The sequence below is a fragment of the Castor canadensis genome, chromosome 2 (assembly GCF_047511655.1).
Source record: "Castor canadensis chromosome 2, mCasCan1.hap1v2, whole genome shotgun sequence".
NCBI lineage: Eukaryota > Metazoa > Chordata > Mammalia > Rodentia > Castoridae > Castor > Castor canadensis.
This window is the reverse complement of record NC_133387.1, coordinates 98,020,183-98,039,605: the sequence shown is the minus strand read 5'-3', so window position 1 is coordinate 98,039,605 and position 19,423 is coordinate 98,020,183. Positions and strand designations below refer to the sequence as shown.

At 37.5% G+C, this 19,423-nt stretch overlaps 1 protein-coding gene across 1 annotated transcript in view; it reads right to left on the bottom strand.

The window, feature by feature from the left end:
• Window positions 1–19,423, bottom strand: part of Rala (RAS like proto-oncogene A) — a 60,172-nt gene that overhangs the window by 12,512 nt on the left and 28,237 nt on the right. Inside the window, exons 2-3 of the mRNA XM_074065355.1 lie at window positions 4,524–4,674; window positions 2,926–3,134 (exon numbers count right to left, since the gene is read on the bottom strand). Coding sequence (XP_073921456.1) covers window positions 2,926–3,134; window positions 4,524–4,637 — 323 coding nt within the window. The 5' untranslated portion in view covers window positions 4,638–4,674. The remainder of the gene's footprint in view (window positions 1–2,925; window positions 3,135–4,523; window positions 4,675–19,423) is intronic.

Here is a 19,423-nt window from a genome sequence, read left to right as displayed (position 1 = left end):
ATGCTTAGAACAGTGTCTGGCCCATGGTAGGTGCTATATGAGTACTACGGGGTGCTATTATTGCTATTATTCATGTTATTATTGTTACTTCATTCATCTGATTATTTCTATGGAACAAACATTCTAACAGTGTCAATGCTTAAATCAAGTTCTCTGACCTAAATTCTCAGTTCTTCTACCATACATATATAAAGAGAGAGAAAGAGAGAGAGAGAGAGAGAGAAACACTAAGGATCACACAGAAAGATGCTTGCTTCTTTCACTGATTTGAAATTACTGTAAACATCCTTTAGAAAATGTTAAAAAGCAGCCGGGCACTGGTGGCTCATACCTATAATCCTAGCTACTTGGGAGACAGAGATTGTAAGTATTGCGATTCAAGGTCAAATAGTTCACAAGACCCATCTCCAAAATAATCAGAACAAAATGGACTGAAGGTGTGGTTCAAGCAGCAGAGTGTCTGTTTTGCAAGTGTGAAGCCCTGAGTTCAGACCCCAGTCCCACCAAAAAAGAAAAACAATGTTAAAAATCACTGTATCTGGATGCTATATGCTAAGCTGCACATCCCCATGTGGCACAATGTTTCCTACTGCTTACGTAATTTCTTGCAAAAGGCATGCCAGCACTCACCATTATTGCTATTAAATTTATGATATACATGTAAAGAGGATTTTGGCCAACCACAATGTTTTTCAAATGCTGTCACTTTCTTTAACAGTTACCTTTGTGATAGGCAGAATAAACAAAAGATGTTAATGACAACTGATTCACCACTCAGTCTTACTAATTATTATGAAGGTGGGCATGACTCAGGTGTTTCTGACTCCAGCATTTCTAGATTTCTAGTCTCTCTCTCATATATATATATATATATACACACATATATGTATATGTTAATAAATACCTACTAAGTTACTCTTAGTCAGTACTACAAGAAGTCCAATACTGAAATTACAGTGTGACCAATGCTATCTACATGACCATGGAAAAACCTGTACCTAGTAAGTCAAAGGTTAGAAAACAATATTCTTTAGAGTTAGGAGGGTGGATTTATTAGCTTTCCTGCGTGTTAGAGGAAGCAGTTACAACTTTCATATACATTTTGCTTAATGTGTATACCCTTTAAATACTGTTTTAGAGGCTGTCATAGAATTTTAGAATATGCAGGTCTCCTTGAAATCTGACCCAGTTTCTTCATCTTTGACATAAGAAAAGTGAGCACCAAGTCAAATCAAATGTTTATTAAACATGTACTGTATTGCTATATAACTGCAACTATGTCAAAGATGGGTACTAGGGATAATGAGATAATGGGCTCTGCTCTAGAGTTTTTACCTGAGCAAAACCCAGCTCAGTGTGAGTATGGTAAGTGTAATACTGGAACTGTAGTAAGTACATCACTAATGGAGATGAGGAAGCAATGGATCTACATTGGTGATGGAGATGACTAGGAAGGCTAAAGGGAGGAGCTATCATTTGTGCTACACTTGTAGACTAGACCATGTGGAGTGCCTCTTGTAATCAGTCAGACATTCTCCAAAATACTTTTCCCACTGCTGGTGAGTCAGTAGGACCATTTTTATTTATAGGCAGGGCAGTGCATTGGAGGTATACCAGAAGAGTAATGAATCATCTTTGTTTTCTGTAACAGTAAGATTCTCTCTCTCTCAGCATAAAAATACCTTATTCTTTTGAGATGCCACTTTAGTAACTATGGTGACAAAATTTATTCCGTTACTTAGAACAGGGCCTGGTACATAATAAACTCTCATATATTTGTTGAATGAATGAATAGCGTTGACACTTACATAACTTTCAGCATGTCTCCCAGGTTTGTAAGTTGCAGGACTTACTACTCTGTCCTTTATCACATGAAATTCCTTCTTTACAGAACCAACAAACTTAATTTTACAAGTAAGTCAATACTTAAAATTTTTTCAATGACATGCCTTTCTTGCAAAGAATGTTATATCTTAGAATTCTTTAAAGTTCATGAGACTTTCAAGTGTACATAAAATGGAATTATCTGTATAATCCCTCACTCTGTTTTTTGCTCTTCAATCCAAAGTGTCTTCTTTCTCCTTTGTGAAATTCTTCTCTTTTTCAGGCTTATCTATTTCATCAGTTTCTCACCCCTTTTCCTTTCTGGATCCTCTATGAGGACCACTGCCCATATTTCCTACTTTTGTGCTAAATTTGTTCTTGCTTATGCACCTTATTGTATTCAACTATTCTGTGTAAATCTTGATTAGAGGTACAATGCATGCTTCTTTTGTGTCCCTCATTGCCAAAGCAGACTCGCAACACAGAAGTAAAAATTATACAATTAAAGAACATGTTTGATTATGAATTTGTAACACTACTCAAGAACTTCATTATGCCAAATTCCTCTTAGATATGTACCACTTTCCCATTCACTGAAGCCAGATTTTGACTAAGGAAACAGTAAATAAGATATATTGTAGAACATAACCAAGTGTGCCAGTCTACACTGGTATTATTTCTATTTTACAAATTCAGTCCATAAAGTTATTTCTAGTTTAAAAATTCAGGGTACCTGCACTGTAAAGAGAATGGCAATGTGCACCCTGAGCACATTCCTCAGGTGCTGAGAAATCAATGACTAACACAAATAAACTCTCAGGCAGTAGTAGTCTTTTATTCTGAAGAGAAATACTTCAATAAAGCAAAAAGGGACTCTGAGTATTTGAGGCTGCCACAAATTCAAGTTCCCATATATCTGGCATTTGGAAAGGTATAAGATTATGTAAAATATGTGTGTCTACATAGTGGACAGAGTCATATAGTGACATCAAAGTAGGAATACACATAATTAGGGACAGTAAAAGACTAACTAGCTGTCCACTGTTTCTGGGGAAGAACTGTTGTACAGTGTGCCATGAACAACACTGTCCTCAAACATACCTGAAGTCGGCTGTGGCTGCAAAGGACTCCATCTCTGTAATAGAGAAGACGCATAGGAAGCCCTCTCCACTTCGGAAGTAGTTGTCTCTAATTGCAGCATAGTCTTCTTGCCCAGCTGTATCCAAGATATCGATCTGTACCTCCTCCCCATCCAACACTACCTTCTTCCTGTAGCTGTCTGCTTTGGTAGGCTCATAATCTTCCACAAACTAGAAGGGATCAAACAATACACCCATTTTTAAATTATTGTTATTTTCAAAACTTCTTATTTTGAAATCATTATAGACTTGCATAAAGTTGTCAAAAAAGTATAGAGATTCATGTATCTTTACCAGTTCCCCCCACAATGGTTAAAGACTACATTCATTTTAGATAACTCACCAACTTCCTTATTTGCAAAAAAGGGTGGGGGGGGTTAAACTATTTACCTCTAAACTGTTTATAGCTTGAAAATCATGCATGCTTTTCTTTCTTAAAACACTGCACGTGCAAAAAACTGATTGTTTTTATCAAATTTATAAGAACCCCTTTCTAAGTAATTCTAAATAGAAATGTTTTTGTGCCAGAACTGTGGAAATAACTTGTAAGTCAGTATTTAGATAAGCACTGAGAAAGTACCATTTCTTTTCTTTTATTGACGTTTTGTAGTCAAATCTTAAACTTTAACCTCTCTTTGTTGTATCTTGAGCCTTTTGATACCATTGTTAGCATGTGTGTACAAACAAACTTTATGGGGGGTTTTAAAATTAGTTTGTATATAATTTTTTTCATTATATGATATTTCTTACTTATTTGTAGAATTTAAGCCCTACTAGAATTTAACCCCTTGAGAGCAGAGACTTTAACTACGCTTAAGGTCAATGCATCTCCAAAGTCTAGAACAGTGTCTAGTATATGGCACATATTCTTAAATAATTATTTTTAAGTGGACAGTGTTTTTATAAGTATAAATCACTCAACATTCTCACATATTTGTACGTTATCATACCATTCACTGAACATTAGAACACTGAGTGTTTTACTTTTGGCTTCCTTATTGTCAAGGAGGAGACTGATACAAATATTATAGTAAGCCTGCTTTCTTCATGAACCTATTACACATGGTTTTGACCAACCACAGTAAAAAAATTTTTTAAATTTCAAAAACATGTGGTGTATATGTGGGTTAGATTCCCACCCACTTATATACCCATAGCTCAGTCAGTTCCATGTTATCAACTATGTTTATATTGTTCTGTGATCTGCTGATTGTTTCCCTGCCCTTAATTTTGTGAAAATATGCCTCCCAAAAAGTACATGGTGCCCCAAAAGGTCAATGTGTTTAATAAGTGATATAGTGAAACTCTGAGATTTATTGAAAGGCACAGATATTCAGTGAAAGTTGAGTGGCATTTTGTTTTGTTTTTAAAGAATGTTGAGTTTCTCAACTTGTGAAATAAAGTTATACAGAAATGCAGACTCTGAGATTAAAAGTAGAAAAAAAATATTAGCAGCTTTCAAGGATTCAAAGAATTAATCTAAAACAGCACTAAAACTAAGATAGAAAACTACTCTCTCAAAGCCCAAGCTTGGATATTCATTGTGAAATTAGCCCTTACCTCATCATACATGAACTGCAGAGTCAGAGCAGACTTGCCTACACCACCACTGCCCACCATGATGACTTTGTGTAATGCCAAAGAATTCTGACCCTTGGGCTTATTTGCAGCCATCTTGTGTTGTGGAGTTTTCAGCAGGATTCAGAAAAATCTAAGAATGAAAGAACAAGTAATACTCAGTGCATTCTTAAGAATTTCAGCATAGGAAAGAGATATGATGTCCTTAGGGTTCAAGATACTAGTTTTCATTCTGCAGTGATTGTAAACAGGTGGCTAATGAAGTATGGTCACTTAGGGAAAGAACTACTTACCAGAGAATGACATGGCAAAGCAACAAGCAAGTGACTCGAGGGCATTTTTCTCATAATAGTTTCCATAATGAGCTGTGACCAAATGTGAACATTTCCTAAGGCAACCACATGCTGACAGTAATAGGGTATTAGCACTGGAATACATTCACAGAGATTATGAAAACAGGTTACAGGATCACTTTGTTTTCATATCAATCCATATTGGCAGTACTTAAATAAAGAGATGCGCCCTCTGATTTCAGTACAAACAAATGAGCAAAAAAGGATTCCCATGCCTGATGTTAAAGACTGCACTGAAATGCTTGCCATATTCTAAAAGAAGAAAACTTATCCCAACAACTTGGTAAAAGAATTGCAAATAGAATTCAACACTGCATCTCCCAACACTGGGTTTCTTGGGGTGGATACCCAATCTAATTTAAATACTAGGAGCTGGCATGCTTCACCTTCCTCATGCATTTGTTTAATACATTCAAGTGTTCCAGTATGAAGAAGACCAGTGCCTAATGAAGTTGTAATGGTGATGGGCACTAATAGCATCCAATAGCTTTAGTCACAGGGTTAGACCTTAGGAAAAATGCTGTGAGATCACAAAAAATACTGTGTAGAGGCTCAAGCAAAGAGACTTTGTTCTTAGTGTATGTGGAGGGTGGGGCACTGCACCTTCCTCCTTAGCATATCTCTGACATGTGTGGTCACAGACAACAGCTTTCCTAAGTTGCAGCTCACAGACCGTGCCCATTCTGCTTAGTTCCCTTTCTCTCTCTCTTAGCTCAATTACATCAAAACCAGCATTGGTTTCCTGTTCTTTAAATGCTCTTCTCCGCCTCTTGGCCTTTGCCATCAGTTTGCTGTTTGGCATATTCTAATTTGATCTAGTTAATTCTTCTCAGTTTTTGGGTTTCCGCCATATCTGAAACTCTCAATATAAATTAGGCTTTCCCTTGCCCTGTGTTCTCAGGCAGCATCTGATACTTTCCCTTTATAACTCTTACCACAATTTGAATTGCTTGAGTGTGTGGTTGTTCAATATGGTTCTTCTCTAGTACAGTAGACTAGAAGCAACTTGTGCAGGGACCGTTTCTATTTGATTTTCCTTATGCTTAATGTAACTAACATGCCTTGGCCAAATTAGCCATTTACTGCATATGTGTAGAATGAATATTTGCAGCCAGATGTAAGGTTTGGGGAACACTATAGACTGAACGGCTATAAAGCAGCCACTACTACTTCAATCCCAAGTAGGGCAAGGACAGTCTGCCCTGGGTCTATGCCTCACATGTGGCTGAACAGGGCACTCAAGAACTGGGCACTACTTTCGGCCTCACCCTGGAATCATGCCTATTTGCTCAATACAGAAAAGTATTCAAACAAACCAACCACAACTCTACTATCCATTTAACATGAACATGTTAACACACTTCCCTTGAGACTGCTTTTACTCTGTATTTAGCACAATCATACCTATAATTTTTGATCCTGTTCTTATCATTATATCACAAATATTTTAGCAGAAGCAGCCTGAAGTATAATGGGTACAGCAAAAATGCATACATAAGACTTCAATTCAACAAACAAGGATTGAGTCCCTCTTTTAACCTGGGTGGAAAATGTAATTGTTAAATTCTGAGTGTTTACCCTGCTCAAAAACAGTGATAATTATAGAATGCTTCAGATAACTAAAAGATCTAAAGATGCTAAATCCAAGCCAGTTTACAGAGTGTTATTCCTAAATATAACAGGATATGATTTATTTCTCACTATTATGATCCAAATTTGCTGTAATCATTTCACAGCTACATAACTACTATTTTATTTGTAAAACAGTAAGTACCACATGAGCTTAGGGTGTTAGCTTATCAATTAATACTCTTTAAGAGTTCAGGGCTAGAGGTGTGGCTAAAGTGGCAGAGCACCTGCCTAGCAAGTGCAAGGCTCTGAGTTCAACCTCCCTCCCAACCACAAAAAAAAAGAAAGAAAAAAAAATAGGGTTTTATGTGTGTATGTGTTTAAAGCAAACATTCAACAATTACACCAAATGGGTTAAAGCACTTCTCCTTCCAGAACAATTTAGAATATACTCTATGATTCAGAAATTTTAAAAAGGCAGAGATTCTCAAGGACCTTTTTCCAGAGTGCAGATATGCCTAATAACTGAGACACACACTGCAGACTTCCAAGAGGCTATCCAGGAAAAGCAGCTCCCATCAAGAAAATACTGCTTGGTTCCCATTAAATAAACTTAGCACATGTATAGCTTATCCTTACCCCTGGTAAGTTAGGTCTCTAACTTACCTGGTAACTTACCTGGTAAGTTTCCGTCTCTGTGACCAAGTACCTTAGAAAAGCCTCACCCCAGTGATGAAATTTCCTTCCACTAGACCCTACCTCCTAAAGGTTCTACCACCTTCCAATAGTGCCACAGGTTGGTGGCCAAGTCTTTAACACATGGCCTTTGGGAAAGATTTAACAACCAAACTCCAACGCTTAGTCTAGAGGTTGTTTGAATTGTAAACTGCCAATGCCCCTGCCTACCATAAGTTAAAGACATAAATTTTAAAATTCCATCAGTACTAAATACAATTTAAAAAAAGGGGGTAATGGAATAAAGAGTGGGGAGATAGGCTACTAAACCAGTCAAAGTATGACTAGTCTGAAGAGGTGACATTTCACATGTGAGACCTGAACCTCAGCTAGCCAAGGGCAAAGCATTCTAGACACAAGAACCCTAAGACGGAAGAGAATTGGCATATTCTAGGGACCAGAAGCAGGCTGTTAAGGATGAAGCTCAGAGAGTAATAGGAGTACCACAAGGCAAGGCAGAAAGGTATACAAAGACTAACTCACAAAATGCCTCAAAGACCACAGAAAGGTGTTAGAATTTGATTATGATTGCATTAGGAAGACTCTGGAGTGGCTCTGAGCAGGAGAGTGCCATAATTTCATTTATGTTTTTAAAAATTTTGCCCTGGCTGGTGTGTGAGAACAGATGGTAGAAGTGCAAGAGGTGAAAGTATAGGAGGCTACCCTAGTAGTCCATGCAAGAGAGATCAGAGGCCTGGGCTGCAGTAGCAGCACAGAACAGATAATACTAATTTTACCACATAAACTGGTACTGTCTGAACTACGATCTGTACCTGGGACAACAAAAATAAACATCTCCCGAGCACTCACTAACCCTTGGCATTGTTCTGAGTACTTTGTACATACATACTCAGGTGAGTGCCACATTTCACATATTAACAATTGTGTGAGGATGTACTATTTTAACTTTATTAAACAGATAAGGAATCTGGGTCACAGAAGGTGACTACTTCAAGGTGGGTCAGGATTCAAAGTGAGGCATGCCATGCTATCTAGGGTAATTTGGGAGAAACAACTGACAGTATTTACTCAATGAGTGGGTGAGGGAACATAAGAGTAACAAGTATAGTTCTGACCTAAATACCTGAATATGAATATCTAAGACAGAGAAAGACTAGGATGGAACAGATCTGGGAAAGAAATCCTAAGCTCTGCTTACACATTAGACATCTCATCAGAGTTGATGAATAGGAAACTGGATGGTCTAGCCTGTAGTTCAGGGGTGAGGGTAGAGATGGAGACAAAAATATAAACGTCAGTTTATAGGTTATACTTAAAAGTCACAAACTGAACAGGTTCTCTTTAAGAGTAAGATGAAAATGGATATGAGAAGGCAGCAGAGGAAAGAGCCCCGAGACAACTCAATACGCTGGCTCAGTAGAGAGAAACTGAGTGGTGTGCAGTCCTTGAAGCTGGTAAACTCAAATTCTGCTGAGAGACTGATGGAATATAGTAAGAAGAGAGATGAACAAAGAACTGATTACTAGGTTTGTCAAGATGGAGACTGCTGGTGACCTGGGGAAAACTCATTTTACCAATAAGGTGAGAATGGGGTGGGTTGAATATGAGGGACACAAATGGATCTTAATTCTGAGGATGGATAAACTGAGTCACAACTTGGAGGTGTTACCTGGAATAGGGTTTGTTGCTTTTTAGTACTGTTTAAGACATTTGTTGGCAATCATCCAAAAAGGGACAAAATTTAATGATTAGAGAAGAGTGTGATTCCAGGAGCTAAGTTCTCTAGTGCATCAGAGGAGTTGGGTACTAGAGTACAACAGGGTCAGGGACATCTCTTCTTTTGTATTGGGAGGTGAGGCCAGGCAAAGAACAAGAGTACAGATGAAGGCTGCAGGCGGGTTTCTTAAGTTAACTGTTCTACATTTCTTCAGTGAAATATGGTCATAGATAATTTAGTGGGAAAGTGAGAATTCAAAAACAAGCTTGCTAGATACATCAATGAATAACATATACAGAAACAGCTCTAAATACATACGATGGTACAGCGTTTAACAAAGGTGGCATTTCACATTGGGAGGGGAAGGAAGGAGACTAATAAATGTTGTTGGGACAACTGGTGAGTCATCTGTAAAAAACCAAAGTTGGATCTATTCTCTCATAAATATAGTCTAAGTAAATCAAAGATTGAAATTATAAAATGAAATCACAAAGACATGAGAAAAAAAATACCATGAGACATGGTAGTACATGCCTGAAATCTCAGCTATGTGGGAAGTAGAGATACGATCATGGCTTGAAGCCAGCCTGGGCAAAAGGTAGGGAGACCCTATCTCAAAAACAAGCCAGGTGTGCTGGTGCATGCCAGTGATCCCAGCTATGAGGGTAAGAAGACCTAGTCTGAGATTAGCCTTGGACAAAAACCATGAGACCTTATCTGTAAAATAAGTAAAGCAAAAAGGGCTGGGGGTGTGGCTCAAGTGGTAGAGAACTTGCCTGGCAAGCGCAAGGCCCTGAGTTCAAACCATCGCCCCCCAAAAAGAAAAAGGTTTTTATGTTTATAATGTAAACAAACAAAAAAAAATATGCAACAGGGAATGTATATGGTCTTCAAACCTAAAATATTTATTCTTGGCCCTTTACAGAAAAAGAATCTATGGTGCAGAAAAAATAGGCACATTCAATCACTGCTAGTATAAGTGTAAATTTGATACAAGAAACAAAAAAATGAGGAAGGCCTTTATGCACCGATATACAAGAAACTCAGGCAAATTAAGTGCAAAACAAAACAAGAGGCATATCCTGTATGCTAAAAAGCTAAGAACAAAATGAATTATTTAGGATTTCCTTGTTTATGTATTTGGAAGAATATAAAAAACAGTAATAAGGCTGACTACAAGGATGGAAACTATGTCACTGGTGGACTGAGTGGGAGAGCAACTTTTCGGCATGTACCAGTTTGTACATTTTGATTTTTGTATCACATAAACACATAGCTTGTTTTTAAAATAAAATTAGTCATAAATCAATAATACAAGTTGCTTATTTCTTATACTCACTTGGCATGTTTACTTGACACTTTATGTAAACTAGGAACTGGAGGACTGAATGTAAATTTTAACTCAAGTATGACTTACCCATGTTTGGATACATTTGTATCATTCCTCTTCAAATGACAGTGATCCATCCTTGTTTCAAATTGTCACTTATTTGATTCCTCAATTATTTTTTATGTCTTACACTTCAACCTTTTAAAATGATACCCTCAAATAATACCATAGAGGCTATTTAGTTATGGCTGGGTACCAAGTTTTCAACTCCACTCTATTTCTCTGTTTCATGTAGAAACTAGACACCTATACTATGCTTGCAAGGTTCTTTGTAATTATAAGCTTCCTGAGTTATCTCCTTCCTTCTCTCCTCCTTCTTCCCTAGCTGCTCCCCCTCCACAAATACAATGAATGCCTACCTTTTTATGTAAGGCTATTATAGGTATTGTAATTCCACAGACATAGGCCCTATGTGTTTAGTTAATGAATATACCGTATTAGCTTCCTGTCACCACTGTAACAAATTACCACAATCTTAATGGCTTAAGACAACACAAATTGATTCTCTTTCAGTTCTGAATGCTAGAAGTCCAAAATGAGTGCATTAAGTATCTAAATTCCAAGCTTTAGGAGGGCTGATACCTTCAGGAGGCTCTAACTGAGAATGTGCTCTCATATCTAGAGACTGGCATTCCTTCCTTGGCCTCTGGCTGCACTGCTACAATCTGGGCTGCATTGCTACAAGCTGTACTCCTATGGCCATACTGCCTTCTCTAGTGTAGTCAAACTTCCCTCCACCACCTGCTTTATAAGATACTTGTGATACATCTAGGGCCATGCAGATGATCCAGAACAACTTCCCATATCAAAGTGCTTTTGTATACCACGGGCGGTACTGTGGATTGAATTCAGGGACTCCTGCTTGCTAGGTGGGTGCTCTAACACTTAAGCCACTCTCCTAGGCTTTTATGTTTTGGTTATTTTTTGAGATCGGGTCTTGCTTTATGTCCAGGCAGATCTGGACTATAATCCTCCTTTTGTGCTTCACGGTGTAGCTGGGATGACAGGCATGCACTCCCATGCCCAGCCATTGGCTGAGATGGAGTCTCATGAACTTTTTCCCTAGGCTGGACTGCAATCCTTCCAATCTTCACCTCCTGAATAGCTAGGACTACAGGCTTGAGCCATCATACTCTGCTCAAGATTATTAATCACACTGCAAAATTCCCTTTTGCACATAGGGTATCATTCAGAAGTTCCAGGAACATGTAGATTTTGTGGGCCATGAGAAGAGGGTCAAGGAGCTTTGGATAACAAATCTACAATCTAAACTCCAAGATCTCATTTGCAATTTTAAGAAATGTTCTAATAATCAACTTAGTTTTCTAACACTTACTAAAGAATACAAGTAAGATATAAAACAGTCTCCTGCTCCCCAAAACAAAGCCCAAGTGTCTTTATATTTCCACAGTTCATTATTATCATCTTCAGACTTCTGTCATAAAGAGGCTATGTCAGGCTTTCGTCTAGCAAAAATCCTGGTTGGTAAAATTTGCAAGTGAGTCCTTGCTAATAAAGAAATTCAGTGAAGCGCTCCCCTCCTCCCACTTGAATGTACACTAAAAGCCTGTGGCCACTTGAGTTCATGTCTTGCTGCTGGAGCTGAGCTTCGTAAGTCTTAAGCAGGGGCAGTTCGAATCACTGAAGCTCTCAAAATGAAAGTATTTCATATGAAAAATTCACAATGACACCTCACACAACCAAGGAAATGATACACAATTATATTTTAAAGGGACTTAAAGGGACGGAGGTGGTAGTTTAAGGGGTAGAGTACCTACATGCCTCGCAAGGGTGCAGCCCTAAGTTCAAACCCCAAAACTGCCAAAAAAGAAAGGGATTTAAAACCATTCAGGTTTATTACCAGGACCAGATAAATCACCGGTGTATTTTCTCAACTGTTAACACCAGGCATCATTAATACTATTTAATATTCTAATATATAAAGAAAACTTTCAAGTTTCTTTTACAGAGCTACCTTAGCAACACTAAGTCCTAACAAAGACAGAATAAAGGAAAAGGTGATTGACTTGACTTATATACATAAATAAGATGTAAAAAGTCTAAACAAAAAATGTTAGCAACCTGGGTGCTGGCGATGCACGTCTATAATCCTAGCTACTTCAGAGGGAGCTTGAGATCAGGAGGATCCTGGTTCGAGGCCAGCCTGGACAAATAGTTTACAAGACTTCATCTCTAAAAATAACCAGAGCAAACTGGAGGTGTGGCTCAAGTGGCAGAGCACCTGCTTTGCAAGCATGAAGCCCTGAGTTCAAACCTCAGTCCCACCAAAAATATTTTTAAAAAAGAAACTAGCACATTAAAAGAATAAATTAAAATGATCAGATTGGGATTCAGACATGAAAGAATAGCTTAGTATTTTAGGAAGTAAAAACAGTTCCTAATACTAATAGAGGAGAAAAAAATCATGATTTCCTCCACAGGGTTTAGAATGATATTTAATAAAATTCAAAGCTCACGGTTCATGAAAGCTCTTTAATGCAGCAGAAAAAGATAGTGTCCATGAAGCACACATAAAAACTGGTTATTTAAAATCCCAAATCATAAAAACACCGTACTTAATAACAAAATGAATGCCATTTCCACCAATGTCTGCTATCATCACTCTTACCTAGTACTGGTCAGGAGGTAGCACCCGATAACATTAAAAAGAGAAACAAGGAACAAATGATCATTAACAAATAATACCATTTCAAACCTAGACCGACCAAAGGAATTAACTGAAAAATTATTACAAACAGAAGATTTCAAATCAATATAATCAACATATTATATAAAATTAATTTTCAAATAACCAGTTAAGGCTTAATTTTACACAGCACTCACAACCATATAACTCACATATATATAACTGAGGATAAATTTAACACATTCTGTATAATATATACATGAATATACAATTATCACTGTGGTAACACAAAAAGTGGCTCAAATGAAGACAGATCCTGTTTTTGGGACAGGAAGACCTACATTGGTAAACACCCAAATTCCTGACGATAAAAAGTCTATTGATTTGTGGGACCAATACTGGGGTTTGACTCAGGGCCTTGTACTTGTTAGACACTCTACTACCCCCAGTCCTTTTGCTATTCTTTGGATAGGGTCTTGCATTTTTGCTTAGGGTGGTCTCAGACCATGATCCTCCTTACCTACTATGTCTGCATAGTTGTGATTATAGGCATGTACCACACACCTGGTTATACTGAGTTTTGGGGGGAGAGGCTCACTAACTTTTTGCACTGGTTGGCTTTGAACCATGATCCTCTGGATTTCTGCCTTCTGTTAATTTTTAGTATCTAAAAATTAAAAATTTCTTGACCATTAAGTCAAAAAGCTAAAGGACCATTTAATCCAGGCATGACTGCAGACACCTGTGATCCCAGAACTTGAGAGGTTGAGGCAGGAGGATGGTAAATTCCAGGCCAGCCTCAATTATGTAGTGAGTCCTTGTCTCAAAAAAAAACCCTAAATGACCTGACTTGGGAGTCATCTGATCTGTCTCCTACATTTTCTTTACTCTAAAATTTATAAAGATAATGTCTGATGCTGAAACCTGGTTTGAATTTTTTCTTTAAGGGTAAGTAAGTTGTTTTATATACAATAAAACTTGTCATTTTTTTTTTTGAGGCAGATTTTTGATGTGTATCCCAGGTTGGCCTGGAGCTTGTGATCCTCCTGCTTCCGTCTCTCAGAGTGCTAGTATTGTAGGAGCTTACACACAGCCAGCTTCTCTCTTTTAAGCGTACAGTTTGATGGGTTTGATAAATGTATAGTCATGTGACATCACTGCAATCAGAAATACAGAGCATGCTCATTACTTCAGTCTCCTCTCTCGCCTGGACATCAATTTTTTCCATCATGCTGGCAGCCACTGACCTGATGTCAAGTCCCTGTCACTTTGCATTTTCCAGAATGCTACATAAATGGGCCACATTGTACTGAGGTCTTTGAGTTTGATTTCTTTCACTTGGCTTAGTCTTCTGTGACATGCCTGTATCACTGTATGTACCAACACATGCATCTTTTCATATTGCTGAAGGTATTCCATTGCCTGGAAGCAGTATGAATATTAGGTTGTTTCTATTGTTGAAGTTTTATGGATAAAGCAGCTTTACACGTGCAGGTCTATGTACACATACATGTTTTCGTTTCCCTTAGGTAAATACCCAGGAGTGGGACTGAGAGGTTGTGACATAAGTATGCGTTTAAATGTTTCCCAAAGTGGCTGTGCCTCTTTCTTGGTAAACATTTTATAGCTAAAATGGTACAAACCCAGAATATTCTAGTATTTTGTTTAGGTAAACACATGGAGAGCTGTTTTCCTGTTTTTTTTTTTTTTTGCAGGGGGAGCTGGGGACCAAACCCAGAGCCATGCTCATGCTAAGCTGTGCTCCACAACTGACTTATGTCCCAGCCCTAGAAAAGCATTTTTTAAAATTACATTTTCTCCTTTTACTTCAGATGCAGAAACACTTTTTTACCTGTTGCATATTTTTATGAAACATGCAAATCATCAATTAAAATATAAAAATAAAATAGTTTCTACAGCAATCATAAGGACTATGCTTCTTAATCATGAAGCTCTAAGTTAAGGTTACATATAATTGGAATTCTGAAATGAATCAGAGCTAATGACCTAATAAAAGTGGATAATGATTGAGGAGTTCTTGTTTTTAATCCCAGTTCTGCTTCTGATGGTTTGATTTTGAGCAAGTGACAACTTCCCTGAGCTCATTTTGATTTACAAAATACGGGAAATAGTCTTGCAATAGAATTTTCTGAAATAATGGGAATATCCTCTGCTCTGTCCAATATTGTAGTCACTATCCACACACTGAGGTTGAACACTTGATTGTGGCTGGTGTAATAAGGAACTGAATTCTGAAACTTAATTCTAATGAAGTAGCCATATGTGACTAATGTGACAGCTGAAGAAGTCTAGACTCAGTCTCATTCATTCATTCATTCATTCAGCAAGCATTCCAGTGTCTACAATCTCCCAAGAACCAGGGGAACTTTCTGTGTCTGAGTAGTTAACATGGAGGAAAACCAAAACTGTGCTAATACAATATGCTTCAACAGGCATATGCAAAAAGCACCATGCCCTCACAGAGGAGAGATCAGCTTTCTAGGGGCAGGGGTAGGGATGTAGATAGAAGAGTTGGTGTGTAGAAATGAAGGAAATCAATAGACCGACCTTTCAAAAGATCAAAACATTTTTAAAGAAACAGGCTAAGCATACCCTAAGTATAAGCAGTTTGCTGACCCAAGTCCCATGATTTTGCCACACTATAACCCTGAATGTTTTCAGCAATGTTGAGACATTGCTGAAATGTCTCAATGTTGAAATGGAACTTGAAAGGTGGAACAGCAAGACTGATACTGATAACTGGTATTTACAACTATTCTAACATTTGTCTTTAAGTTACGTGTTCAAAATAGCATCATGTAGTTTAGGAAAGCATTAATAATTATTAATTATACACAGTATGTTTTGCTTCCGTATTCCTACGCTAACTCTAGAAGGCTACGTCATATTTTGAATTTTTAATCATGTGAATGTATTACTTACTTGAAAAATACATAAAATGTTTTTATTTACTGACTTTAACAGCTGCAAAACTGAAAGCAAAATAATACTCAAAGCCAGGAAGTGGCCAGTCGAGGTAGCTCACGCCTGTAATCCTAGTTACTTGGGAGGCTGAGTTTGGGAGGATCCTGGGTCCAGACCAGCAGGCTAGCCTGAGCAATTAGTTCTCAAGACCCCACGTCCCCCCAAAAAAGAGCAAAATGGACTGGAGGTGTGGCTCAAGTGGTAGAGTGTCTGCTTTGCAAGTATGAAACCCTGAGTTCAAACCTGATCCCACCAAAACAAACAACAAAACAAAACAAAAAAGTGTAACAGATCTAATTTTAAAGAGTATAATTTATGTAATTAATGCCTGCTTTAGGTTCTGTATATAAGCTATAAAAGTAAGTCTGTTAGTTTGAGGTTCTCTTATTGATAGATTTATGAACTTGGTAGTCTTTGAAAACTTTGCTGATTAAAAAATACAATCAGAATAAAATAAACCACGCCTGAATGGTCCAGCTTAAAAGTGAGTAGGATGCTCGAGGTCCTGGGTTCGGTCCTCAACACCAACTCCCCCTTGCAAGAAAGAGTAGGGCACTTAGTTAAACGAGTAAGATTTAGATAACCACATACTAAAGAAATTTTGACAAAAGCTGGTAAGTAAATAGTGATTTGCAAATGAAAAAAGAATTTTTGAGGTAAATTCTGGGTATGTAGCCCGGACTGTCCTGGAACTGGTGTTCTGCTTTAGTATCATTAAGTACTGGATTACAGGAATGCAGGCTGCAAACAACAAGAGTCTAAATATACACCTGTTTTATATGAAAACATGTGTAACATTCTGCTTTTTAATGCATGTTTCATTAATCAGTTAGCTCTCTCTTTGTATAGTGGTTTCTCTGTTCTTTGCCTTTGGATTTCCTTTTTGTTACTTTATCCTTTGCCCACACTCTGCATCAACATATATTTACTCTGAGTGGGGTAGTGTAGCAGGCACTGGGCTGGGTTGGGGGTGGGATTTCTATGTAAATGAGTGAGTCAGGATGCCTAACTTTGATGATCTTAAAATCAAGTAGAGAGATGCAGGCAAGGGTGTGTGCCTGTGAAATTCATTACACAATTTTGTCTTCTGCAGCCCTTTCTACTTAAATCACTCTTGCTTTTCTATATTATTTAGTTGACTTCATAACTATGTTTGTTATTCTTTTCAAGATGGGATCTCACTACATTGTCTAAGCTGGTCTTGAACTCATAGGCTCAAGCAATCCTCCAGCCTCGGCCTCCCAAGTAGGTGGGATTAAGTTGTGCGCCACCATACCCAGTCATAACTAATTTTTAATGGCTATGTAATATATCATCCTACAGATGTTGCAGTTATTAAATTTCATAATTTAAGACATCAGAGATTTCAAATTCTTTAATATTATAATGGATGACAACCTATTTCTGCATTTAAAATGTTTTCCATGAGATAGATTCTGAGAAATGAAAGATTAATGAATGAATTATTTAGGGTTTATTATACATAATGGCCAATTGCTCTTTCAAAGCATTGTATTCCAGCACGTACAACTGTTCGCAACATTCCTACTAGCAATGGGTATTCTTTTTAACGTGTTAATTATACACTGCACTGGGAAAAAGACATTGTATTTCTAATTACATTTTTGATTATATAATGTGAACATTTTTTCTATGTGTTTATGTACTTTGTGAATTGTTAGCTCTTTCCTTCACTCATCTGGCAATAGTATTTCCTGTATCACATTTTATATAGTTTCCTGTCACCAATGACTTAGCTTTCTTTTTCCTTGTGTTCCTAGCTCACTATAACAGATTTCCTTTGTCCTTGTAGAGTTGCTTTCCACAACAGATCAGGAAGAGACTATGTCCATGTGGATTTAATGGACATGCTTTACTTTAGGATCAATGGGAATGAAGAGGTCTAACAGGTTGGTTCCTTCTCTAAATATCAAAACAAGGAGAGTTCCCCAGTGCTTCCAAAAAACAAAACAATACAAAAGCAAGGAGGATTTACTTTGATTTGCTAAAACTTTCATTAGAACTCTCAGTCTTCCCAGGCTGATAATTCAAAAACAAATTTTTCTGGAATTAGAATTTCCAAAAATAGCATGGGAACCAATGCCGTTGCAATCTCTGTATGGTTTGCAGGTAGGTAGGATACACACTTTTTATCTATACTCCTTCAATTGATACCATGTCCTATTACTTCTTCTTCTCCCTATTTCTACTGACTCATGCTTAGAGTTTCTCCAGAACTCTAAGGGGAAGAAGAGATTCCACTTGGAGTCTTCAGTCATGGGTATGCTGAGCTGGGGCTTCCTCACCCAGTTCCATCCATAACAGCATCTGCTTTCTGTCTTCTAGAACCTGCAAAGTCCACTTTACTCATGGTCACTCCATCTGTTCCCCAACTTCAGTGCTGGTATGAATCTACAAATTTCTGTCTGTAAATTCTTCTGTCATTTCACAGAGAGTTGGAAACAAGAGGAGACAGACCGCTGGGTTGTCTATTGGCTTTTACTACAAATTGGAATTAAAATACTGAGGTAACTTGATTTGGAATTCCCAAATATTTCAAATTTAGAAACTAGAAATTCCCAAATATTTCAAATTCAGGTACTCAATTAAAATGAACTTGGATTTTAAAGACTACTACTATTTGGTACCAACCTTAAGAATAAATTAGTTTCCTGATATTGGATAACCAAAGAGTCATAAACAAAGACAAAAGTTTAAGATTAGACAATATCTGGCATAAAAAGATGTGAGAATGAGGTACAATGGGAGACATAAGCAGGGAGAGCCAGTAGTCTTCATTGCCATAGGGAAGGGGTGAAATGATTCTTCCCCCAAAACATGTTCTCTTCATAGTATGTGGACAGGATGGCTAACATTAGAAATTTATACGAGGGTTTACTGTTCAATCAAGACCTTGAATACTACCTACCAAACTTATTTTTGCAAACCAGGAATTTAAAACTGAAGATTTACTCTATCATCCACAAAGATTCCCTTTGTGGAAATTAACCTTAAGCCCTTTTATAGATCACCTGTTGAATTGCTAACTCTATGAAGCTGTGGTTGAATAGCCAGGAAGGATAGAGAAAGGGGGTGGATATAATGTAGTAACCTTCAAAATCTTGACTGGCCACACATAGCATCACACATCCACCCAGTTAGATTAACATTTTGGTATGTACTGTAAGATGCTTACTATATACATAAGCTTTTAAATTTAAATTTAAAAAATACCTCTCTAATGAATAGAACAAATACTTTACCTGAGGTTACGCTTAATGAAAACTGAGAATTACCAGTTAAACATTCTGTCACAAATTTGTTTATCACAGGCTCATTTCCAAAGGCTATCTTGAATGTTACTGTACTCTTCATTCTATTATTAGTGTTCATCATCCCTCTTCATGAACAGCACCTTTTGGAAGTTGAGTCCCTTCTTCTCTCAACACTTTTCATGATTTTAAAAGTAATACAAGCTTGGGGCACCAGTGGCTCATGCCTGTAATCCTAGCTACTTGGGAGGCA